Source organism: Zerene cesonia, chromosome 12 (assembly GCF_012273895.1).
Source record: "Zerene cesonia ecotype Mississippi chromosome 12, Zerene_cesonia_1.1, whole genome shotgun sequence".
NCBI classification, from domain to species: domain Eukaryota; kingdom Metazoa; phylum Arthropoda; class Insecta; order Lepidoptera; family Pieridae; genus Zerene; species Zerene cesonia.
The window spans coordinates 1,756,499-1,782,373 of NC_052113.1; the positions used below are offsets into that span (position 1 = coordinate 1,756,499).

The following is a 25,875-nucleotide window of genomic DNA, read 5'->3' on the forward strand; positions in this document are numbered from 1 at the left end:
AGTAATAAATGTTATTTGCAGTTAACAATTTTCTTTTTTCTTTATTACAATATTTATGGCAAGACTAGGTAATTATTAAGAAATAATTTTATAGATTCTCATTTATAACACATAGTATAAAACAAATAACAAATAGCGCTAAAACTAATGCTACTAGGCTATGTGACAATCGTATTTCCAAATGAACGATTGAACGAATGAACGATTTGCGCCAAACATAGCCCAGTTAAATATGGCGTTGAATATAAACTAACTCGTATATTTATTTGTATCCGCTCCTATCCCGTTCATTTCCCACGGGTACTTGGATCACAATGTATCAATAAATGTTACAATAATAACATTTCACGTGAGTAATGAGGTAAATAGATTGGAGTAACGGCATATTTGAAATGTAAATAATTAAGAATATGGAATTCTATTTTTCGACTGAAACATAGGGACATAGGGGACTAAAACACATAAATACTTAATAGTATGCGATGTTTTAGGAAGACAAAGGAAATAAAAGCACTCACTGAATGATTCTTTACTGAATACAATAGCTAGATAATGATCTAGACTTTCAGTTTTTAACCAAGTTAAAAAAAAGGTTCTCTAATCAATTCTATTTTCTGTGTCTGTTATAACTGATCTAATAACTAATTAAAAGTTAAAATTTATCTAATAACTTTTCCAGGGTGAACCGATTTGGTAGAAAAACTGATCATCATCATGAATGTTGTAATTTTTCATTTATTTTAGTTTATACTTTACTAGCTGCGCCCCGCGGTTTCACCCGCGTTAGTCCGTATCCCGTATGAATATCGGAGATAAAAAGTTTTCTGTATCTCATTCTAGATGTCCAGCTATCTACATATCAAATTTCATTGCAATCGGTTCAATAGTTTTTGCGTGAAAGAGCAACAAACACACACATCCCTACAATCTTTCGCATTTATAATATTAGAAGGATTTATAGTATATTTTATTTAAGAGCTAATGAAACAATTAAGTTCATTGTTTCAGTTGATTTTTTAAGTATTTCTTTTAACTATATTTATTAAGGCATAAAAAATATAATATACACAATTTTTTTTAATCATGGTTAGTGGCCAAGTTTTACATGGATGATATTTTCCCTAAAATATTGTGGACGTCTATTAGGACAACGAAAATGTATCATTACATTCGAAAAATTTGTACTTCATTAATAGAACCTAAACAAAAGTAAGTAAACGTACAGATAAACGCCCAAAAGGAACACAGTCATCTACGAGATTTACAAACACCATCTTATATAAAAGTCCTGAAAAATTATCTCTGTAAAGTATCTAATATCCACGCATGTAAAGTAATCCGGGTATATAATATAGCTTCAGTAAAACCACGTCGTAACTATTATTTCAGTTTCTTAATAAAATATTTGTTTAAGCATGAAACGTATGGTATTATTTCAAAGAATGTATTGTTCTTCATTGGCATTTATATATTTTAACATCGTTTTTAATGATAACATTAATATATAATACACAATGTTTTTATTTGAAATATATACGTACTATTTTTATGGAGCCTATAGAGCATAGATAAGCCAAAATACTACTGAACATAAAACGAAATTCCTAGAAAGAAAATATATGCACTTCAAACTGTAACTGTATGTTTACAAAATTCAGCCAAGAGATTGTTAACGCGATAAATTTCTAAACAAAAAATTTTCATATACTTTTCCCTTGTAGTTGAAGAAGACAAAGGTACCTATTCATAATCCATAATCTGTCAAAACGACACTAATTCACTTGTCCTAGTAATTAGTAGTATGCAATAGGGGGAAACTGAGCTATAATCGATCACCACCGCCTATGAATATTTGCAGAAACAAGGCCGCAAAAGCTTTGCCTCCTAATTGATAGAGGATAAAAAAGGAATAACTATAATAATAAGGGAATAAAAGAATGTACTGGGAAGGGTAAGGAATGAATACGGGCCTCCGGCTCCTCTAAAGAATATTGCAATAATACCATTGAACTTTCACATTTCAAACTATTATCTTAAATAGTAAATGTTTTATATCGTCAAATACCTAGTTTCGCTTTCCTTATATCTAATTATCTACATATGTCCTCACTAAATTATCAACGAAGCTGTAACACCTGTCCCGCGGGAGCAGCGACATGGCCAATACCTTCCTAAATTACTTATATAAACAAAGGTGGACACAATTTATGTTCTATATCCCTATAAAGTGTATGTTTCGGTAAGTGGATATCCGTTGTGAATGGGTAAGCCCGGGGGATAATATTGTGCGGTGATAAATAAGCGCTGACGTCATAATTTGTAATTTAAATCGTGTATCTCCTTCGTATGATCTTCTAGGAACTTCGCAGTGTTTGTTATTGATTAGATCTATTTACCATTTTATGGCATGCTTACTCTTTGGAGTTTTTTTACGTGAGAATTAGTATTTTAAACTTTTAATCGATTCTAGCTTGTTCAATGTGGTCAATTTTCATGTCGAATATTCCATTAAATGTGTAACTTATTTTCAAAGTTAGTAATAGAAAATACTACAATCTAAACGCCATTTCCTAAACACGACGTACATTTAACATTTTCAAGCGCCGTACAAAAGAATATTGCTAACCAATATTCACAGCAATAAATCACGATCGACTTATCCGCCAACGATCGCTGCTGCAGTCCAAAAAAGCAGTAAAATAATTGTGCAGGAACTAACACAAAATGACAAGTTGCATGTATCAAGTTGCTTAGCTCAGCGGAAATACGAAGCTTCTAAGGCTGTCTATATACAGGCCGGTAGAGGGACGTTTATGCTGACATGGAATTTATATTATGGTTTAAAACGCACGCTGATCGTCGGTGTTGATAAAGGAACGTATGAACCTTAACGCAGCGATTTAGTATAAGGCGTAGGTATGAGCGAATGCGATGCAAGCCCAAAAAACAATTGGATTATATTTGAGTTATTTTTATGAACTCTGAAAAACATAATACAAACCGAAAAAGTTACTTTAAATTCAAGAAATGCTTTCTTAACCATCAATAGAAAGTTGCTCGGCAACCATGCTTCCTAATAAGCTAACCTTAAAAAATGCATTTATATTACCCCACCCGTCGATTTGTATTTTTTTTAAGGAGACAAAAAACTAAAATCATGGAAATAATTCTTCCATGTCTTACATACTCTTAAACCCACCATTGGTCACTCATTTACTACCCGTATAACCTAAAACGCTAAACTTATAAACGCTTTTAGTGGTTCTCCCGCAAGTCCAAAGTCCACATTAGATCTCGTTATCAAGATGCGACCTCCGCCGTTTCGTGTTTCTACGTGAACATTTTACTAGAATTTGGACGAAACGGTAGTTTTTATTTGTGATTTTCGAAACAATAACCCGTTTGTCATCTGAATTGTGAGAGCCGAGAAGTTTAACGTTTTTAATTTATTGTGCAGCGTCGTAAAGTATCTTCAATTTAGTGTTATTCGATGTTAAATTCTAGCACTCGAATTTGCTGTAGGTATTCAGAATTGAATTTTTTCATTAGAGATAATGTTTTCCGTTTATTCTATAAGTCGCATAATTTCTTTTTACATTTTAAATAATCTGTTATTAGATAGAGTTGGGTTTATTTATTTCGGCTTTATTATATAAAAAAATAATACAAATATAAAATACCTATTTAAAAATACAACTCTGTTTATCTAATATGCGAAATCAATGGTGCCTTTCCTCCAAAAAATTGTGATATAATCCAAATACAACTACACTTTTTATATATTTTTCAAGTAATATGTATATGAATTTGTTTATAGCATATTAACATTGACGTTGAGATTGTATCTTTAAGTACTTACACTATCAAAATATACAATAATACCCTGTTCTATTTTGTTTTTAAAAATCCTTCCCTGGTATCGATCGCTTTGTAGCGATAAGGCCACCTTTTTGAGACAATAAATTGTCTATTCTTTGTAGCTTTTTCTGTATTTTGATTGGTGCTAGACAAAGTGTAAGAACACAAAAAATATAGTCCCTCTTGTTAGTCGTATCGCATCCAGTCTACTCAATTGATTTATGATACAGTCAAGTATCTCATATATTCCGGACGTTATTGCTATTTCGTTCATTTGAAATTAAAATTTAATTTATTAATGGTACAATGCAAGTTTTGGCATAAATCGTATGCAAACGCGACGAATGCATTTCCTTAAACTCGAAATATAATATTAGGTGCATTTGAAATGGATATTGTTTGAATTTCTCTTTGTTTGAGAGAATTATTAATGTTTACTTATTGAGATATATTAATGGACTTTAAAAAATTACGAGGCGGTCATTTCGACTGTCTTTTCTTTATAGAAGAGTTTTTACAGAATACTTTTTACACATGTACATAATATTAATATGAATATATACTTAGTAACTTTAACGTAATCACTTTGCTTCGTTTCGCTTATACACGAGAAATAATTAAACTGACCAAATGAAAGCAAATAAAGAAATAATAAGCACAGGGTACATAACGGAAGAGCGATATTTATTTATTTCACAGTCCCCTTAAAAGAAGATAAACCACTCATAGGTTAAAAGTAATTTTTTGTCAAGATGACCGAAATAATAAAAAGCACGTGGCATGCTATTTATCATCATTAATTAAAATAGGTTAATGGCGGTACAGTAATGAAACGGCCAGATCGGATACCCATTTCTGACAAATGGCTAACGATAATTTGTTCACGAATATTATATTATGATCTTATCATTAATTTGTAGCATTATAGACCTTGAGACGTTGTGAAAAGGGTGAAATGGATGATTGTCAGCATTCAGGTACAATATAACAATGAATAGATATTTAATCTTGATCAATAGATATACATTATCACAAACAAAGGGTTTTGTAATGTGTAACAAATATTTTTTTGTTTAATATAAGCTTTGATTCTGTTTACTTAAATATAAAAGTGGAAAAATTGTTAACAACGTGAAATGACATAGTGTACAGATACTACTTATAATTTTATCCCTTTGAGATTTTGTGAAAGATTTTATTTAATCACAAACGTGGATTAAATACGTAATATTAAAATCAAATTGACATTTCACGCATATTCGGCCATGTTTTTGCTGCTGTTCCGCTACATTAAACATAAAGTATTTATAAAATAATAAGCTTGAATATTAACTATATTTTTAAACGTTTTTATCAGACAAATAAAAATGTTAGAAATCAAACCAAGAATAGATTATTAGATCATATCAGCTGAACATACAAATTTGACTAAAAGTTTATATGGGTGGTTTATTTAAATCCCTTTCCGATTCTAAATTCAAATTATCAGCGGTATTAATTGCGATACGCTGCAAAAAATTACATAGAAACCAACTAATCTATGTTCATCACGCTCTGTCTAGCGTCAAACAAACAGAGAGTGAAAGAGACAAATTATTCATAATTATTTCCTATCTAAGTGAAACGAATTTCAGTAGACATATCTGTTCGTCGCATCTTATAAAAAAGGTAACATTTCTCGCTTCAACGTCAAAAAATGAAAGCAACTTTAAACGAGATCTTCGTAAAATATTCATGAGATTACCAAAGGAAACATTTACATTAATATACAAAAGTTTCAGATTCACACTTAGCTTGGAATATTCTAAGCGGTATTTTATAATAGGATATTTGGATAATTGAGTTTCGGCATAAACGAGCCGGATCCATTGGAAAAATACGAGTACAATCTTTGCGAAGTAAAAGCGTATTATATACATTCTTATTTAACACTAGCTGCGCCCCGCGGTTTCACCCGCGTAAGTCCGTATCCCGTACGAACATTGGGATAAAAAGTTGCCTATATGTTATTCCAGTAGTCCAGCTATCTACGTACCAAATTTAATTGCAATCGGTTCAGTAGTTTTTGCGTGAAAGAGCAACAAACACACACACATTCTTACAAACTTTCGCATGTATAATATTAGTAGGATAGTAGGATTAGAAGGATTTTTTTGCTAAGATAGCTAAAAAGTTAATCAAGGGTCGTCACACTCAGTACATGTTACATTATATAGTGCGTTGTCTATAAAATATATCCACCATTGTCTATTTAACATTCTCGTTTTCATCAACAACACAGATATTCTCCCCAAATCAAAAGAAGACTTCATCAAAAAACTGAAATTGCGTGTACGTAATGCTGCTTCCATTTGATATATTATTCCCTCTGACAGTATGATAGAAAACGAAAAATAAATGGTAATTTAAGCATTTCATTCAGCTCTTTTGTATGAACCATAACTTTTGAGTTACGAACTAAAAATTAATATAAAAGATACGAGAATGCGAGCACAGAGTTATTGGCTGCACAACTGTAATTTCCAATACAAGGCAATAGAATTGATGAAACACATATTTTATTTATTAAAAATAGAAAATATCTCACAACAAACACGCCTACATATAGAGAGAAATTTAAAATATCAAACGTTTTCATAACACCGTGCCAAACATATCGTTAAAAATGAAAATATGCGTGTATATTGAAACGATAAAATATAAAAGATTTACAGTGTAGAGAGAGTTAATTCGCAACAAGTGGAATTGGCACCGATGCGACTAGATAGCCGTGAAAATATTGCCTTTTTTTAGTTTCACTTTTTATATATTTGAAATAATTGAGTTTACCGGCGCCAATGCATTCGTGTCTTCTGCAAACCGGTTGGCAGGATTTAAATTCTGAAATTAAAGACGACTTCGTCGAAATATTTTGCTTAGGAAATGTCACAAACTGAACGTTTCTGCCAAGTAAATTATCCAGAACAAGTTACTTTATGTATTGTTGTTTATCAGGTTTTCGCTAATAGCAAATTCATATATTATATTTATTATTTAGTCGCTTCCGCTCTCAGTGTAAAGTCTTGGAAATGTAGGGATATGTTTTATAAATAAACGATCTAGTCTATTAAAGTTTTTAATTTGAAACAACTTATATGAACATGAAATATATGAGTTATCATAATAGGTTATCGCTAACTTTTATAAAAACATGTAGGAATCGAAAAACCTACTTTTGAACTATATAATTAATTATTCGATTAATCACTATCCTTCCGATGCTTTCCTGTACTAACATTTATGTATTATTTAAAATGCTTATTTACCCTTTGGGTATCAAATGAACCCCTATTCTATCTACTCTTTATGCTAAAATCTACGGCAATTTACGTATAGCCGCTGATAAATTAACATAGTTACGACGCTCACGGTTTACAATAAACAAACAGCATGCCACCGAACAAAGAATCAGTGTGTCCCGCCATTGGGATGACACTATAAAAATACCAATTTCCTACACCTGAAAACCAGACAATCGACGTCCAAAAAACAATAGTATGAAAATGTGGTTACTCTGACAAGTCGACGCTTTTTATACGTTTATTTGCGTGCTGGATAACAAATAGGGTTGCCATTTCAATAGAATTATACTCTTCCTACAGATTCTTATTCTCCTTCAGCTACATTCAACTTCGACGAAATATGTTTAAGAACTTGGATAAGCCTATCAATGGATTCTAAATACTTAAATTTTACGTAGAGTAAATTTTAAATATATGCTAATATGTCGCTATCTTTTGATGTTCTTAATAATGATGATATTTTCAATGAATAATAAATAATAGTATATTAGAGTTGTTGCTCTGCGACTGGTTTAATAGTCTGTATTCACTATATTAATATACACACCAGACACACCATGTATACGATAATTAAAAACATAATGCTCATAATTTTCTGCCAGTATTCTCTGCCTTTCGTACATTCCCAACCTCCCATAAAGCTTCTTCGAAACACAATAACTCCGTTAGCCTAGCCGTACCCATCACGTCCGTGTAAAGAATTTAAATAGGCAAACGAGCACAGAAAACAAAATGATCGTTTACTTTATCAGCCGAAGCGGACGTCTTCATAGCAGGGTTACAGGAGCCACAAGGGAAGGTAGCTTGTACGGTGAAGACAGGCACAATTACTCACAGGTGTCGCTCCCTGATTAATGCGAGGGAACGCTTACCGTGACAAAAAGGTCCAGGGAAACAAATGTCAACGCTCTCGGATTGCCTAAAAGGGTTTTTATCTTGTTAGTGTTATGGATGATTTTTATTTGCGAAGCTTATGTCGTGTTACGGAGGTGTGATCTCGATATGTCCGTATAGGAAAGCACTTTGTGGGTTATGTCATTAAGGTGATATTAATGAGTATAGGTATTTATTATTGATATTTAAACAAATGTATCATTTTCAAAATACATGTAACCACTTATAGCTGAATTTTCTTGCGTGTAGTTTTACGTTGTTTCATGCGTTTGAATTATTTTGTGCTAATAAAAGTTTTGATAATACAATAATAGTTAAGTTTAATGTGAATAACATTTTGTCATAGATAATACTCTAAAAACAACAAGGTTAAACAAAGCGAAACTCAAGCGCGGTAAGATATAAACGATTAAAACGCTTTTCCTTAATCTTTATAAACGCGTTCACTTTTTCAGTTAAGCCGACACTCAATCCCACAGAATATATTGTTAACTTTTATCTACTAGAAAGCGAATATATAAAAACATCTAAAGTTATTGGTAATCTGTGCAAGTTTTGGGTTGTTGTGGAGAGTTTAACAACTTTTTGTTTTATATTAAAATTTGGTATTCAATAACATACATAAAAATTTTGGCGGGAGATGTTGAAATTAGAAGAAGAAGAAGCACCATATCCTTTATTTTGTCCGTCCTTTCCGTCTTCCGTTTATTCGGTTATCCCCCATCAGTCCTTTTTACATACCTTTCCTTTTAAAGTCGACGTTTGCAGAGGTTTGATAGATGGGCTGTGGTAGCGCTTACCATCAGGCGACCCACCAGCTTCTTTGCCGATTATGACATAAAAAGAGTCCCATGAATATCCCATCTTCAAATGAGCAGTCTATAAAACAAATAAATATTTCTTCTCTTTTTACTACTAAAGCTCTAATTGAAACTCAAGTAGCCCTTCATTCTTCTTTAGAACACCTAATTATATTAGTTTATAATCTCAATGTATCAAATACCTACATATACTATTCTTGTGTATCCTTCTAATATCGTTTATCATCAAACGACGTGTCTACTCGTATGCCGTAGTAATAAGGCCAAGGACAGATTTCGGGCCATTAAAGAATCCACGACTTAAAACGTGTCTTCATATTCCGTCCGAAGTTTTATTCACCTGAAAATATTATTGGAATATATAATCTACTCTAAACATATCGTTACAAGAATCGTTTTCCACCCAGCTACTAACCCTCGCATTTATACGATTGTAGCGTTTTCCCAATTTAGAATATCAACGTATTTGTAATATTATATCAACTTTGAGATCTTATTCCCGACACTTTCTCAAATAAATATGCGCAACAGTTAGGATCAAAATCGTAAGCTGCTTATTTCGAGATCACAACGGTATAACTTTACTTCAGTTATTCTGTTCATAGCCGTGACTTGAAATAGCTTTAAATGGAGCAAATGTTGTTTATTTCTTAAAACGCAGTTAAATGGATTGCTTTAATTAATTTACGTTATCGACGTCGAAACGATTTGTTTTCAATTATTTCCGTCATGATCATAACAATGACTTTAATTTAATTTCATCATAAACAACCTGGAATAGAATATCAAAAGAACTTATTAGCTATTTAAATAATCATTTATAAATAACTAGTTATGTTAAGATTGTTGAGTTATAATAAAAACACAACTGGAATATAAAATAATTAAACATACGTACAAACGGACGAAGCTTGGTCGGTATTTAATCGTGCACTTTTGATAATGAGAATGCCATTGGACTGTGTGCAATATATTGTTTCATTTACAATAGAACTCTGCGAGGACATAACACAAAGGAATACCTTTAGCATCGGTAACGTAAACCCAAGCGATATTTGAACAGTTCAAGAAATAAATTTGAAAGCTCTCACAAAATGCATTGGTATTCATGGACAGTTTCTAGAAATTGGGCCAGCGCGATCTGAGTTCGTAACGTACTGTTAAATGTCACCTGCCTTTTTCCACCATTCCGATTTTTCAGTTTTGCCGCTATTTCGCCATATTGTGACCGACGGAGCTGGCTAAATTTTCGTCGGAAAATTATGGGAGTGCGCGATAGATAGTGTAATGTTTTTGAATCGGTTTGATATGTGTGAAGCTTTAAGGTGATAAAAATTATTCAATATAATACAACGATTTTTGATACGGCCACATACGTATGTATGTTGTAGACTTTGACTACGCGGACAAGGAAGTGGGCGGAAAGCTAGTATAATATATTAAAAAAATTATATAATATACTACTAAGATACTATCTATCTAACATTTTTCTCAATAGATATAAATAAACTTCATATACATATTTAAAAAGATCTGATTTATTCAACATTCATTTAACATTTCAGTTAAACCTCTCACGTTATATGAACACAGAACCCCGAGTCACTGCTGTATTATTTTAAAAAACCAGATAAATTTAAACAAACCGTGGACACGATCTAAGCCTGAACAAATAAATAAAAACCCGCGAAAACTGTTGCTCCGTTCCAACAAATCCGACATTTTGTTTTCATTCCGCCATTTTACCTCGAAATGCTTTGCAGATAATTAATAATGCTATATATTTTTGTTTGTTTTATCTTATTTATTGTTAATGTACATCGATTATAGTATCATCTTACTTTATTGTTTTATGTATAAAAATCTTTACGTAAGGAAATTATTGAATCCTAGCGATCTTAATCAGGGTAATAAAATAAACTCATGAAATCATTGTATTGTCACCAATCCTTGTAAGTGTACAGATTTAAATCAATCTGTTTGTTTTATGAGAGATCAAAATCGAGTCTAAAGGTTACATACAAACATACAGGTCAAGCTAATAAAAGTGTGTAAAAAATATATACCGTATTGTTAAAAAAAGACGTACGACAAACAGGAGAAAAACAATTGCAATTAACTAAATAATTCTTAAAACCCTCAACTAAAATAATGAAACCCCAACACCGGGTACTTTCTCACTACGGCCTTATAAATCCAGTTCTTTTACAACACAAAATAAAGCATCTTCAAAGCCCTATTTTAAAGAGAAATTAGCACACGAAATCAACAAAAAAGCGTCACATCGCTGGAACAATTAAGTATCTCACAAAAGGTGATGAGAACAGCACAGCCCATTCGGCGAGCGAACGATTTGATTTCAGATTTCAACCTACTTGTTACAGGGATGTCAGGAGCGAAATTAATTAATCGTCCCTAATGAAAGCCTGGGAGGGCCTTTGATGCCTAAAATACCGAGCGTTAATCAAACTACGCTATACGTAATACATATGTATTTGTGTCACTACAAATATGTAAGCACACTTTGGTCGTATGATGAGTTTCAAACACTGAGAAGTAGAGAATGTAGCATTCTATTAATTAAGAAACAAATATGCTTCACAGAAAATACCTATAATTTTCACTCTGTTTGTCTGTATCTTCTCCATCATTGAATTCATTGGGAAACAATTTTGTCCAAAGAACCGAGAAAGGTCATTAAACATTTTTCATCCCAATAACCCACCAGAACAATAACTATGCAGGTAAAATTCAGAGACTGTATGCGATCGTTTCCTTAGACTATGCAGGCGAAACCACGGAACGAAACCTAGTAGGTTAAACACAAATATTCCAAAAATAACGAACATATTCTCAAATTAAATTCTGAAACAAAATCGCTATTACAATGAGCACATAAAACCTTACGAGCCAGTTAATATACGCTTAATGTTTCTATATCTTAAACTACATTTATCTTTCTGATAACAGTTAATACGGGATGCTTAGCTGCAGTCCACTTATTTAGTACATCGAAAGAGTTTATTCTTGGCTTGTTTTCCTTTCAACTACTTCGATACTTTTATTCAATATTATTTTATTCTAAAATTATCATACTTTATTTTACATGTCTTGTCCTTGTTGAACCCCGAACGAAGTTAACGGAAAACAACATCTTTAAAACTTAAATAATCTATGTTTTTAAATATCGATATGTATTTAAATCAGAGTCTTCTTTAAGTTTCCTTAAATTGTTTATAAAATCTTATTCATTAAAGAAGAATATTCATAAACTTGAATGTGTAACCTCTTAACAAAATCTACTCAAAACTGTTATTTGTTACGTCCACAATGACAATAAAATAAAAGACTCTATATTTTCTACATTTATTCTCCATAAACTCAATAAATCCACACATAGAAAAGTCTAAACACCTAATAATCATTTTTATTTATTTATTTGGTCAACCAACATTTGTTTACAGTGTTTTTTAAGTATAAATAATATAACAAATATTCTTGCGAAAAAGTAACAAATAATTACAGGTTAACACAGCATGCACAAATGAAACAGAGCTTTTTCTTAAATTAGTACAATACATGCATAACATTATTACATTTAAACACTTTTATTATGATTTCATTTACGTTTTTGATTTTTGAACTTCCCTGACTATAGAACGGAGCTTGTTGAGTGTATGGAAGATGTCGATTTTATCGCTGTATTTATTTACAATTTTTGAAAGCCTGGGTAATGGGGAATTGGCCCCGGAGACGGATTTGCGGAGAGAAGGAGTTAATGGGGTTATTTTGAAGCGGGGATACCTAGCTGGGACACGAATGTTGAGTCTTGTTAGCAATTGGGGGCAGTCAATTTTATTATTAAAAAGTTTAGAGACGAAAAGTAGATCAATGATGTCTCTTCGGTCTTCGAGTGAATACAAATTAAAGTAAGAGAGGCGATCTTTATATGAGTATTAGAACACAAATTAGAACAAACGCCTAAAACCTAAAGCCAAGCAAGCATTTCAAAAGAGATTTCTTTAAACTACTCGTTGATATTATAAGAAATAGTTTTACTCAGCGATGGCTCGCCGAGTTCGCTTCGACAAATGCAACCTCAATATAGACGTTTTATTTTTCAAGCAAGTCGCTACGATCAGTTTTGAATAGCCATTTTAAAAGAATTTGCTAACGGTTTGCAAGAGTAACTAATAAAAGCAAAGTATATTGTTATATTGTTGAAAATGTATTTGATTAAATGAGTACTTAGTATTTTTCTGAATTTTCTATACTTCCACATATAAATATACCATGTAATCGTTATAAACAATGGGCTCAAATGTGGCAAAAAACTAATCGTAGAAATGTCATGAAAAAATTAATAACCATCTGTCAAAATAAACAAATTCATATTCGTTTCATAATGATTTGAACTAGGAGTAATTTACGCCATTATTTAAGCCATAAAAAATGATAAAACCTCATTCTTAGTGAAACCGAATAGTCCAAAAGCTAACAAATAAAACATTTTAGTAAATACAATTCGTTATGTTAAAAAACGTCTGGCAACACAAACGAGGTGGCCGTCCCATCCTTTCATTACACTAGCAACATTTAACATTATTTAGATAATATTGCCAGAGTAAAATTCGAGAGCCCGATATACATTTACATACAAACTGTTTCTTTTGGGTTTTCGTTATTCGTGTGTACGATTTGCATCGTTTTAGGAATATGGAAAAGATTGGGTTGAATCTCTTATAAATGTTATTAGGGGTGTAGTATCTACTATCTAGATTTTATTGTAGTATTTAAACATTAACCTATAGTCTATTTAAATGTATTGAATTATGTACACTAACTGGGACTTCATGAATTTTATCGCATTAGCTGCACCTCTTATAGCCCAAGAAGCAGCTACAAGCAGAACCGGGGCGATCAACTAATAAATGTATAAAAGAAATATGCTGGTAAAACGAAGACCTTATTAATTACTGTGTATATTATTCTTAGTGAAACCGATTCGATCACTGTCAACGCAGCTATTGGACTTAGAAGCAAATAATTTTGCACAAAAGCTCATATATATGTATTGTATAATAACAACAGAATGTAAAAATAATAAGATGAACAAACGAAGGATTAGAAAAACAACGATCTACAACGAATTAAAAATTGAAATGTATTCTTTTATAATCTGTGCATTGGTCTAGAGAACTGGTAATGATTTTGTCAAAAATATGTTGCCACATATTATATTGAGATTTACTAACTGTTCGTTTACTTGGCTTGCTTCATACACGTCTTACTTCTTTTCATTTAGAGTACGCTCACCTACTGAACAGAAACGAAATGGATATCAATCAAAGCATTTATTAATATACTACCACAAACACATTTTTAAAACACTTACACGTCTATACAAACAACTATTAATAAGCAATTTTTCTACCGTAATTCAATAATCACCGCGGAAGGCGGTGTAGAGAGTATTCGTTACTTCATTTGGTGGTTAATACAAAGATTACAACACTGCATGACCGTAGCATTTCAAAGTGAATACTAGACTAGAGTCAAACCGATACAAGAATCGCTACATTACAAAAATATTCTGCCAATACTGTTTCATACGTGCTTCTTTTCATATTTAACACAAGAAGATTGAAATCGAAAATTCATATAACGTGCATACACTATACTTGCCTGATACTGTGATGCTGTAACCACGTTGACAGCAGGAAGAATCACGATTTGATTTGAAACTTTATTCGTTACAGCGATGGAAAAATAGGCAGCAGTTGTAGTTACAAGTGTACAACTCTTCCAAAGATAGCCTCCTCTTCGTGAATGGTTTCAAATAATCGACAAGATGCGCATGGAACTTTTTTTCATTGCTGCTGTTAACACCACTCCACCTTGTCAACATGCAGTCCGTGTTTCCAACGAGCGAATGTTTGATTATTAAGATCGTGTCGCACAAGTCACAACGCAAGCGCGTGTCACGACTTTCTCTTACAGGATCCGGAGTAAGTTTTGGGCCCTCGGTGTCCGTCTTGGAACACGATGGTCTAGTAATGTGATCGTGAAAGAAAGCAAACTGACAGAGGCAGATGATTATTGTTTCAGGTGCGATGAAAGTTGTAGGCTCCACGTTACTGTTCGCCAAGCCTACATGTAAAAAATTAATAGAGACGCACTGATGTTCTATCGAGAACGGACAGTCCTGACACTTGTGCTTTCTCATAACACGATTGCTGTTTACCGATACGTTATAGAGTTTCCGACATGATTTGTAGAAAAAATTTTGTAATGCATCGGCCTGTGATTCAGTAAAACTGGACTCTCTTAGTAGGTTTTTATAATCGTTAGATCGAAACTTACTCATTACCGTGTCAACCCAGAAATGGCTATCGTTGATTCTGTTTTCGGTGCTGCTGGACGCTTCAGACTTGCTAGCAGATGGTTTGTTTCCAGATTTCAAGTTTGAGCCAGCCTCTTTCGATGCTTTTGATGTCGATGCTTTCGTTGTTGGTGCTTTTGATGTCGATGCTTTTGATGTCGATGCTCTTGATGTCGATGCTTTTGATGTCGATGCTTTTGATGTCGATGCTCTTGATGTCGATGCTTTTGATGTCGATGCTTTCGATGTCGATGCTTGCGACGTCGATGGCTGCGATGTCGACGGTTCCGACTTCGATGCTTTCTGAGACTGCTTTTTCCTAGTCTCGCGTGCCGGCTTCACGTTTGGCTTATCAAAAGCCGCGAGTTCGGGTTCTTGCGACTTCTTATCAGTAACCTCACTTTGATTGCGTAATGGTTCGGTTTGTGAGCTAGCAGTCACTTCCTTCACTTCCTTTGTTTGTTTCTCAACGATTTTCATGATTGGCGTGATCTGCTTTTCTTCTGGTTCGATTTGCAGCCCACCGTAGGGACGTTTCTTCGGCAAGAGTATGATTGGCTTCGTTGCAGGAGTATCACCGATGACATCTTTTTCCTTATCACCACTGTTGCTCGTTCCAGCCGGAACATTTTTCGGATCCAACATTGTCTAAAACAGGCAACAAAAACTAGTGTTAACCGAGCTATAAAACAATAAAGTCCCACGCCTTCTTTGAATGTGATGATATCCGCAATGACTCATGTTGTTTACGCGCTCCCGGCACACGAATAAATTAGTAACGATTTTCTTCCAACAATGAACCTTACGTGGCGAGTTGTATTCCAGTCCGGCCGTTATCGTACCCTGATACGTTTCGGTCTTGACGTCCCTGATTGAATGCTTTCGCGTGATGCAACCATAAAACCATATTCCCAGCGTCTACAAAAACTAGTTGCCCGGCGTGTGCTGGCGCAGACGAAACTGCGATAAAACGATCGACACGTCCATCGCTGGGAATCATTTGAGCGGCACTGAACTCGAGCCGTACATAAAAACGAGACTCATCGTAACTTGTTATGGCTTACGTACATTCGGCCAATTAGTACGCTACAGTATGAGGTCGATAGTTTGTTTATCGTAACATGTGTTTTTTTGCAGATAACGGGACGGAATGTATTATCACTTATTTTTTTTTACTACCCAACCACCAATTTATCTAATGTGTTGCTAAGCTGACCTTGTTCTATGTTTACCATGGAGTCGAGCCAGGTACATTGAGCGTTTTATGAGGTAACATATGTCGTCAAAGGGGATATCTTTATTTTGCCGAATGTCGTCACACTCTCGTGAGAATATGCGTCGTCGTTTTGATTCAACGCACTAAGAATTTACGAGTGCTACATTGATTGGCAAGTTTTATGTGACAGTGGATGCGATAATGTATTTTATAACATTAATTATTTATGCTACAAGCATTTGTAAGAGTTACGAAACTTGATGCCCTAATGTATTGTATACTAAATATTATTTGTGACATTGATCATGTTCCCTATATTCGTGAACGGATTACAGAAGTTTCCTCGTTGGTAGAGTCAAAGTACCAATCGGTTCACTAGTGAGAGTGCTATATCTAGAGAGCCACTATATCTCAGCAGATAAACTGTCGAATGTACAAATCTTCGTTAGCTCCTATACTTACGGATGCTTATCTTCAGAGATGTTGCACTACCTTTGAGAGTATTCAGCAAATGGTGCACGTAGCTGGTTGGAGATCGTTCATCAGTGAACACTGAATAATGAACACAATTGGTTATCAGACCTGCGCCGTGAGTTTGCTCCATACAAAAAACATACGCTATCAGAGTGCAAGTATAATAATTTAATAAACTTAATTGTGGTATAATTTATTTAACGAATACAAGTTGATTTAAGGATTTTAATTTTTCACATGTGAACGATTAACTAAGACGTTAATGTATTTGTTGAAATTTTGGTTTTATTGTGTCTCATTTATTAAATTTATTATTTTCCTTATTAAACTCAACAGTCATCACGACGCAATCGCTTCAGTCACTTCAGCTAGTGACCACACTCGATGTGAAGTGTTCGAAACGCCAAATTAAATCGGGTCTCATTTTTAACTCGAAATTTTAATCAAATTTATTTGTTAACAATCATTATATACCTACTGTCAACCCACTTTCTGCTTCTTTATGAATGTAAACGTATTATTGAGAATTAATTGTAACTTTCAACTTCATATTTTCTCTAACAGCATACTCCAAAAGACATACTGCACTTGCATGGGATTAATAAAGAATTGTCAATTTTGTACTATAAAATTATTATTTATGAATTGTATTACTGTTTAATAAATATATTTCAGTATAGTAATACAGTTCATTTCAAATCTAAGTGTGAAAAGGCACAGGTTTCATGACATTACAACAAGTTTGCATTGAAAAAACTATGTATAAACAAATACAATTCACCTACGACTTTCAATGGCAGTATTTTTTACACCCATAGACAAATAAAAATATACCCTATTAGCTGCACGCCCCTGCTCCGACCGGATATTAATTCATCATAATTGAAATAATGTCTTATCTATCTTTTCAGTTGGACCAAACTGCACCTGGTGTACGAATTTGATTAAAATCAGCTAAGTAGTTTAGGAGTCCATCGCGGACCAACAATGTGACACGTAATTTATATATATTAAGATTGAAAAGGTCACCATCGCTCAAAATTAGTGAAGTCTGCATTGTCTTATGTGAGGCAGACGAAGCCATACAGGGTAAGTGCAAATTATTGGATCGGAGGTGGCCTTGCGTAGATGATAGACTATCACCCACTCATAACATATTTACATTAATGATATAAAAATATATAACCCTCTGCTGTTACTGAAGTTATGTTGTTTAACGACATGTATTTTTATCTCAGGAACAATTTTATATAAATAGGCATATTGAATGTATGTTTTACCGGGCATTTTTTATTTTTATTACATTTTATTTCGCATTTTTTATTTTTTTTTGGTTGCCTGGCAGAGATTGCTATTCAGCAATAAGGCCGCGTCTTGTACAAACGATACCTTTTTTCTGGTTATTTTATTCTTGTTGTTTCTTTCTAAGTTTGTGCAATAAAGCATAATAAATAAATAAATTTTAATAAGTATACATTAATTGTATTCTTTAAAGCTATGTGCTGGCATTCTCTGTGTCACAAACTATATATAATCTTCACAAATAAAGCCCATATTATTTCATGTGTAAAAATAATCACACATACATGCGTGCTATAGGTTAATGACCGTTAAAAATTTGGGTTGTAATTAACAACCTGAGTAAGTGCGTGTAGGTGTATATCACATTTCAACGAACTATTAATTTATCAAGACACATGCAAGTTTCATCACGGTCTTTTTCCTTGTTAATGAAAAATGTGAATGTATAATTATATCCGCAAAATAGAGACTAAATGATTCCTTATCCACCACATCACACGATAAAAACATCCATAACATAAAAAATCAAACACACAATTGAGTATTTTAGATATTATTTTCTGATACAATTAAGCAAATTACAAAGCTACAATAAAAATCGACAAACCAGCCTCAAATAAACCACATTCAATTGTAACATCAACAGAATTGCTGATAACAGCAAAACTTAGTGGGTATTGCCTTCACAACATCAACAACTATTGAGGGATCTCAAAATCGATCTCTGATTGAGAAGCTGTATCGGACGGATGACAAACTTATAACAAGAAACTAATATCTCTTAACCTCGCGGACAATATCAAATCTTTTCATTCCTTCGACACATGTTTCTTATATAACAATGTCGTTACCAACTTCACGCTATTATGGTTAATGTGAACTTGTAGGTAGTTATTGAGACTGCTTATCACGATACCACGTTTTGTGTACTTTGTATGAAGTTGTGTTATTTTTGCTAGAATGATATTATTAGTAAGTGTTGAATTGGGAAATGTTTGATACTTTATATACTGTTCAATTGAATGAAGCTTAAAATTTAGACCCTAGTCTTTATATTGAAAATATATACCTACTTATCCCCATTATATACACATTTCATAAATTAAATTTAAACAAAAACAATTTAAAAAATTATTTTCAATACAGCCTGGGTGTGGGGTTATGTATACTTGGAACTCCCTTGAAAATCAAAAAAGCTTTAGTAGGAGACTTCCCTCTTTTTCATTTAAGAGTTACATGTGATTTTCATTAGATTAAATGTATTGAAAATAAATTGTTTAAACTGTTTTGTTTAAATTAAATTATGTCCAAACATAACCTAGGTTTGGCGTGTGCCCCAGTAAATAAAAACACTATTAGTTTGTTTCTTTTTATGCCTGTTTTCAATCTATATTCATATTCAATAGCTTAACCTATTCCAAATACCCAACCCTACTTGGTTATTGTTCTTAAACATACACAAAACAACCGTTTCTTCAACGGAAACTGGTCTATTCCGTTTACCGTTGGCACACCATTATCAAAGTGAAGTTAAAAGAAATAGCACACAAATCGGCTAAACAAAAGGATCCAAGAAGCGATTCAAGGCGCTGTAGCTCCGTCAGGGGTTATATAAAGTTCAAAAATAGGTATCCGACGTCGTGTTCTGGTTTTACGAGCGGCCTCATAAAACGGGTGGGACGAGGCGACGTGGGGTACAAACCACATTTTGCACCTCCGAGAAATTCGCGAATTAGCCGGTTTAAAATTTTTCACGGGATAAATTAACGGGCATCGCAGAATATGGGAAGAATAAAAATAAAACGCGCCATTGCCAAGCAAGGTGTGAAACACGCTGTATTTCATAAAATTTTGATTTTAACAAATACAAACAAAGGTTTAATATAAGAACTCTTCTTGTGTTATTGAAAATAAAAAGAAACTCTTATATTTTCAATATATACATATAGCAAAATTCGGTAGTCACGCATACGCTGCGAGGTTATGAAAGTACGAACCCATTAATTTGTTGGGTGAATTTTAGTGGAAAATTTGCGTTATATTTTTCAGGGTTGGGAAATGCTTGCTAATATTATAAATGTGAAACTACGTTTATTTGTCTGCCATTCACGTCGAAACGGAGTGATTTCATGATATGATTATTGTGCCTAGAGATAAGAGGCTAGAGATAAAGGCCTTTATACTGGGGTAAAACAATTCCCATGGAATTCTTTTCGCGAATCTAGTGAAATAATATAATGAGTGTGTTTAATTTGTGAGTCATCAGAATGAATGATTATTCAAAAGTTTTGTGTAAATGAAGGGACAAAGGACAAAATAAATGGGTCTTTAGTTTCTTCACTTCTTACATTAATTTAATATAAATAAAAACAAATTAATCTAAGATGACCACCATAGCATAGCAATCTTTATAACCTAACTAGCTGCACCCGGCAAACGCTGTTCTGCCTTACTCTTATCATTTAGGGGTATAAAAAATAGATGTTGGCCGATTCTCATAGATACCGGATAAGCACAAAAAATTTCATCAAAATTGGTCAAGCCGTTTCGGAGGAGTATGGCAACGAAAACTGTGACACGAGAATTTTATATATATAGATATATAATTTGAAAGATATTTTTTAATATTTAAGATGGCAGAAAATTTTACTATGGCTTGTTAAAACCTAGCCAGGCTTAAGTAAAATCGATTATCGCAAAAGAAAATAATTGTCACAAAAACTCCGAACGTGACTCAGGCAACAGTCAAAGCTATTGAAATTAAAAACTCAAGGAGTTTTGAAAACTTTTAACAACTTAACACTGGGCCTCGCATTTAATTGTATGAATATATAATTTTTGAGATGAGCAAGCGATAAATTAACAAATTAAGTTTCGAGTAATTAACCTCCGTGAATTATGGCACAAAATGGCGCCGGGTCCGTTACGGCGACCACTAAATGGCTAACAACGTGTAATTTATTCTTTGAATCTGCGAACTTTCAGTACGAATTTTATCTTGTTGATACAATATTATCGAACTCAATATTAATCACACTCAAACTCAAACTAACGATTATATATTAAAGTAGTATTTTAGTGTTATATATGTTACGTAGCAATACATAATATAATACCACTAGTTTAAAAAGACTTGTGTCCTCTTCTGAGACGAATAGAAATTTATCTGTTAAAATAATTAACGTTATATAAATATAAATCCTCGACCAACGCAGCAACAGTGCTTAACTACTGTACCAAAGAGGTGCATCGCCATTTTAACAACCCTAAGTAAACCAAATCATATTCAACTTCATCATCAGCCCATACACGTTCCCACTGCTGGGACACAGGCCTCCTATGAGGGTTCAGACCATAAGCCACCACGCTGGCCAAGTGCGGGTTGGCAGATGTCGTACAACTTTTGATTCTTGGACATCCGGTTTCCTTACGATGTTTTCTTTCACCGTTTTAAGCAATGGTGATGTTATCCACGTGTGTAGATAAATTGAAAAATCGCTTTATTTTCTGCACGCTCGCCCGGTCTCGAACCCCTACTTATTACTACATTAAACTTCTCGATCTGGAATGGCATAAGAGTAAAACCTATTAAATGTTTAAATCAATTTTCATATCAAATAATGAAATTCATCTGACTCTCAGCTAACAGCATAACTAACTTTTTACACTATATCACTCAGTAGCTACCGTGCCCACGTTTTTAATATTTATATCTCTTATTCTGGTTACATCTTAAGTTAAGTTAAAAAACATTTCCAAAAAAAAGTCTAAATTTTTTTCGCAATTTACAATATCTTAAACAAATAAGTGGCTATATTATAATCTTAATTACATTGTATAATATATAATATAGCATAGCATATTCTAATTGTATCTTTCTTTCATTTTGAAAAATATTAGATGCCATCACGAGCACACAACTTCCACACTTTTGCCTTCAACGCAAATATATAACCAAAACAAGGAAATAATCCCAAAACATACGCTACATAAAATATATTTTCACACTTCCATCAGTCTATAATTTCAACAAACAAAACCACGCTAAAACCGTTTGTCTACAGAGCTTTGCTTATAATCATAAACCAATAAATCACACCGCCAGGTTTGTCCCGGATTTAAAGTTTTCGCATGAAAAACATTAATATAATCTTCACTACGACATTTCGTAACCAAAAGAGCCCCGATCATTTATCACGCCAGCTAATGTTATATTTTTAGCGGCTATCCATTATGAGGGATCGATTGAATCTATCTTTTTGACGAATTTCAGCGTCACTTTTATTTTCCTTGTGTTTTAATGTTTGCGGGAGCTTCGGGCATATAATTTATCCGTCTTATAATAATTGATTGTTTTTTATGATAATAAGAAAAGGATCCTTACAGAATTTAGAGCGTTTCAAATTATTCAGGGCATCCTAATTAGACCTATGTATCTTTATCAAAACATTAATTTATATGGATAAAACACAATACCTAATGTGAATTCAGCAAAAAAAACCATTCCCATTAATTTAACCATTTCACACCGTACGCTGACCACAATGTGAATTATTTGCGCCTCATATGATTTAATAAAATTTGCGCAATAAAATTGTATTATCTGCTTCTTATTAAAGATTTATTAATTGAGTAATTTATGAAACAAATTTCATTAAATATATTTATCAAATTTTATGTATCAATAGTAACAATTAATTAAATTATTTATTCACAAAAACGTTATAAGAATATAGAACTTAGCTACTCTTAGTTAATAAAACGCAAATTAAAATTATTTCATATGTATTTTTCAATGACAGCTTTTTTTAAACGGTTATTCCGCAGCCTATTCAAACAGAAAATAGAAAATTTCAAAAATGGAACAATATTCTATAATCCGTTCAGAGAAACAAAACAAAAATTGAATACAAACGCGTATATCGGTTATCGAGTGAAGCGTTCAGCGCTCAGCGCTGTCGTCACGCGAAGCGAATAACCGAACCCCTAACCCCGATAACATAACATTTCTCTCATTTTAAAAGGGTGAAACTAAAAAAACACTCAATTACATTAGCGTGCCCGTTCCTATTACGCGAAATGCGAAGCGCTGAATGGCCCGAATGTGTAGCGCTGAATACGCTTAATGGTGAATAGGCTGAGTGCAAAGAATCTCTCTATGGCTGTGCGCAAATGTTTTCTGTTCTTTTGATATATTTAAATGAATGTCGAAATGAAACGAAGTGATTGCGTATGATGTGTGTGCTATAATTAATTAACGTTTAGTATTGTTTCGATGTCTTTAGCATAATGTAAGATATTTTACAAAATTGCCCTTTTTTCTGCAAACAATGAGACACTTGAAACTGTGAAGATGCTACTGTGAAATCATTTCTTTAGACGAGAGAGTGGTACAATGAAATTTCATCGAAATAAACCTATTTTATGACCTCACACGCCTAAGATCTATGACTACAACGTAAGGACCTCCTCTTCACAGGGTACAATACGTTAATACATAAATTCTAGTGTATGTTATATTATTTTATACATCCTGTAAAATGCAATCATTACAATATGCTTACACAATTAATGTACACATTCGAATTAAGGATAATTGAAGAAATAAGGATTAAAGAAAACAGAACCACGAGAAATAAGTATCAAAACCAAATGATGCATTTCGTAACCTAACCAACCTGTACTGTATATTACAAAGATGAAAGATTTGTATATGAGTATGTTTGTAATGTTTTTATACAAAAACTGTTGGATCGAATTAAAAAATTCTTTCACCATTTCTGCAACTTTAATGTCACGCATAGGACATGTATGTACCACGGGCGACATCGGGGCCAACAGCTAGTTTTACAATCCTACTAATATTATAAATGCGAAAGTTTGTAAGGATGTGTGTGTGTTTGTTCCTCTTTCACGCAAAAGCTACTGAACCGATTGCAATGAAATTTGGTACGTAGATAGCTGAACAACTGGCAAACATATAGGCAACTTTTTATCCCTATATTCTTACGGGCTACGACTTAAAAGACTTAAACTAGTAAAATATATTTACACAATTATTTCAGAAAGTATTTCATTTCTAATAATAAAATGTCTCATACAAAAACTTGAACTTATCACGAGCATACGGCAACGGGCATACCTAACGAACTCATATCGACTCCATTCCGCTATGTGACACTATCAACGCTCCGCCTGACACGTGTTGGGAAACGTCCAACGAATACAACAATAAATCATAAGAACCGGCCAAATATAGGAAGTATAAAACAATATAAATTATTTTCGAAACTTCGAACACTGCATGAGCTAAACTTTTCGAATTTCTCAGCATATATGTCAGATATTGATAAAAAGTTTCGCTATGATTAGTGGGTTCATTTCACTGGTTTAATTTTGATACAATTGTGCAAAAGTTTCACGTTTGCACCAGTTTTGGATGCAGTGCAGAAAGAAAAACTTTATATATCTGACTTATAGCGGCTCCTGTGATGGCGGACGATATTCTGCGCACGTGGCTTTACTGGGCGGAATGTTGAAACTGGAATAAGAGGCAAATTGGCTTGAAAAATTTAGATTCTTCTAATCGCATTTTGTAATAACAGGCTTTCCGCCCGTGGCTTCACTCGCATAGTCAAGAGAAAATGGACAGTGCAAGTTCTTAATAAGTTTTCTATTTCTCCCATAGTTTTCCCCACATCAATTCCTTTCCTTATTTATATTATAAAATATCCTTAGGCCTTATTTGGGATTCATAATATCTCTGCACCAAATATCATCCAAATTATATATACAGACAAAATAATATTAATAGGAATACGGTCGATTATAACACGAAGAACAGTTGATTCATACGGACAGTCGATTTAATTTAAATTTACGTCAGGTGAATATTACAAACAGCATGCATATTAATAACATAACAATTTATTAGAGTTATAGTATAATGTTTTTGCTGAACACGAAAATTTAATTCGAATTTCTGAATACGTCAGCGCATTACCTCCCAAAATCTTCCGACACGGCTCTTATTTTCAGTAGCACTTATATTAAAAATGCATTTAACGTTAAATAAGTTTTATATGAAGCGAAGTTAACCCAAATAATCAATAAAATGAGAATAAATGTTGTAGGATGTTCATGCCAAGAATAGTAGTGTAGTACCGAAAATAACAGCAAGTATATATATTTCGTTTATTGTTTCAGATGTAAGGCCGTTGTGATCGTTTGCCGCTCTCGTAAGCGCGGTTGTAACAGCGAAATATCTTGTAAATGTTATATTTCATTGAGATGATATAACATATAAGAAAAATTGATTTAGTTGTAAAAAAATCTTATTAAATTTATTACTTAGAGTTGTGTATATTGAATAAATTATTACTTAACTTACTTACTTCTAATGATAAATTTGCGAATTTTTGTACTTTTTTATCGACTTCAAAAAGAGGAGCAGGTTATAAATCGAGTATAGTTTTTATGTTTGCTGCCTCATAATTTTATGCTCAGCAATTCCCTTGATTATTTTTAATTTAGTCTATTTTATGTCACTTTTACACACTTATGTCACTTTCGCTTATACGATATCCT

General features: G+C 33.1%; 2 protein-coding genes across 4 annotated transcripts in view; both read right to left on the reverse strand.

Moving 5' to 3' along the window:
• Nucleotides 1-25,875, reverse strand: part of LOC119830890 (calmodulin-binding transcription activator 2) — a 165,092-nt gene that overhangs the window by 128,946 nt on the left and 10,271 nt on the right. The gene's annotated exons all lie outside the window — the stretch shown is intronic.
• On the reverse strand, nucleotides 12,267-16,328 carry LOC119830892. The gene is made up of 2 exons (XM_038354078.1): nucleotides 16,103-16,328; nucleotides 12,267-15,944 (listed from the first exon to the last, which is right to left on the reverse strand). The coding sequence occupies exon 2, from the start codon at nucleotides 15,939-15,941 to the stop codon at nucleotides 14,661-14,663; it is 1,281 nt and encodes a 426-aa protein (XP_038210006.1). The 5' UTR covers nucleotides 15,942-15,944; nucleotides 16,103-16,328; the 3' UTR covers nucleotides 12,267-14,660.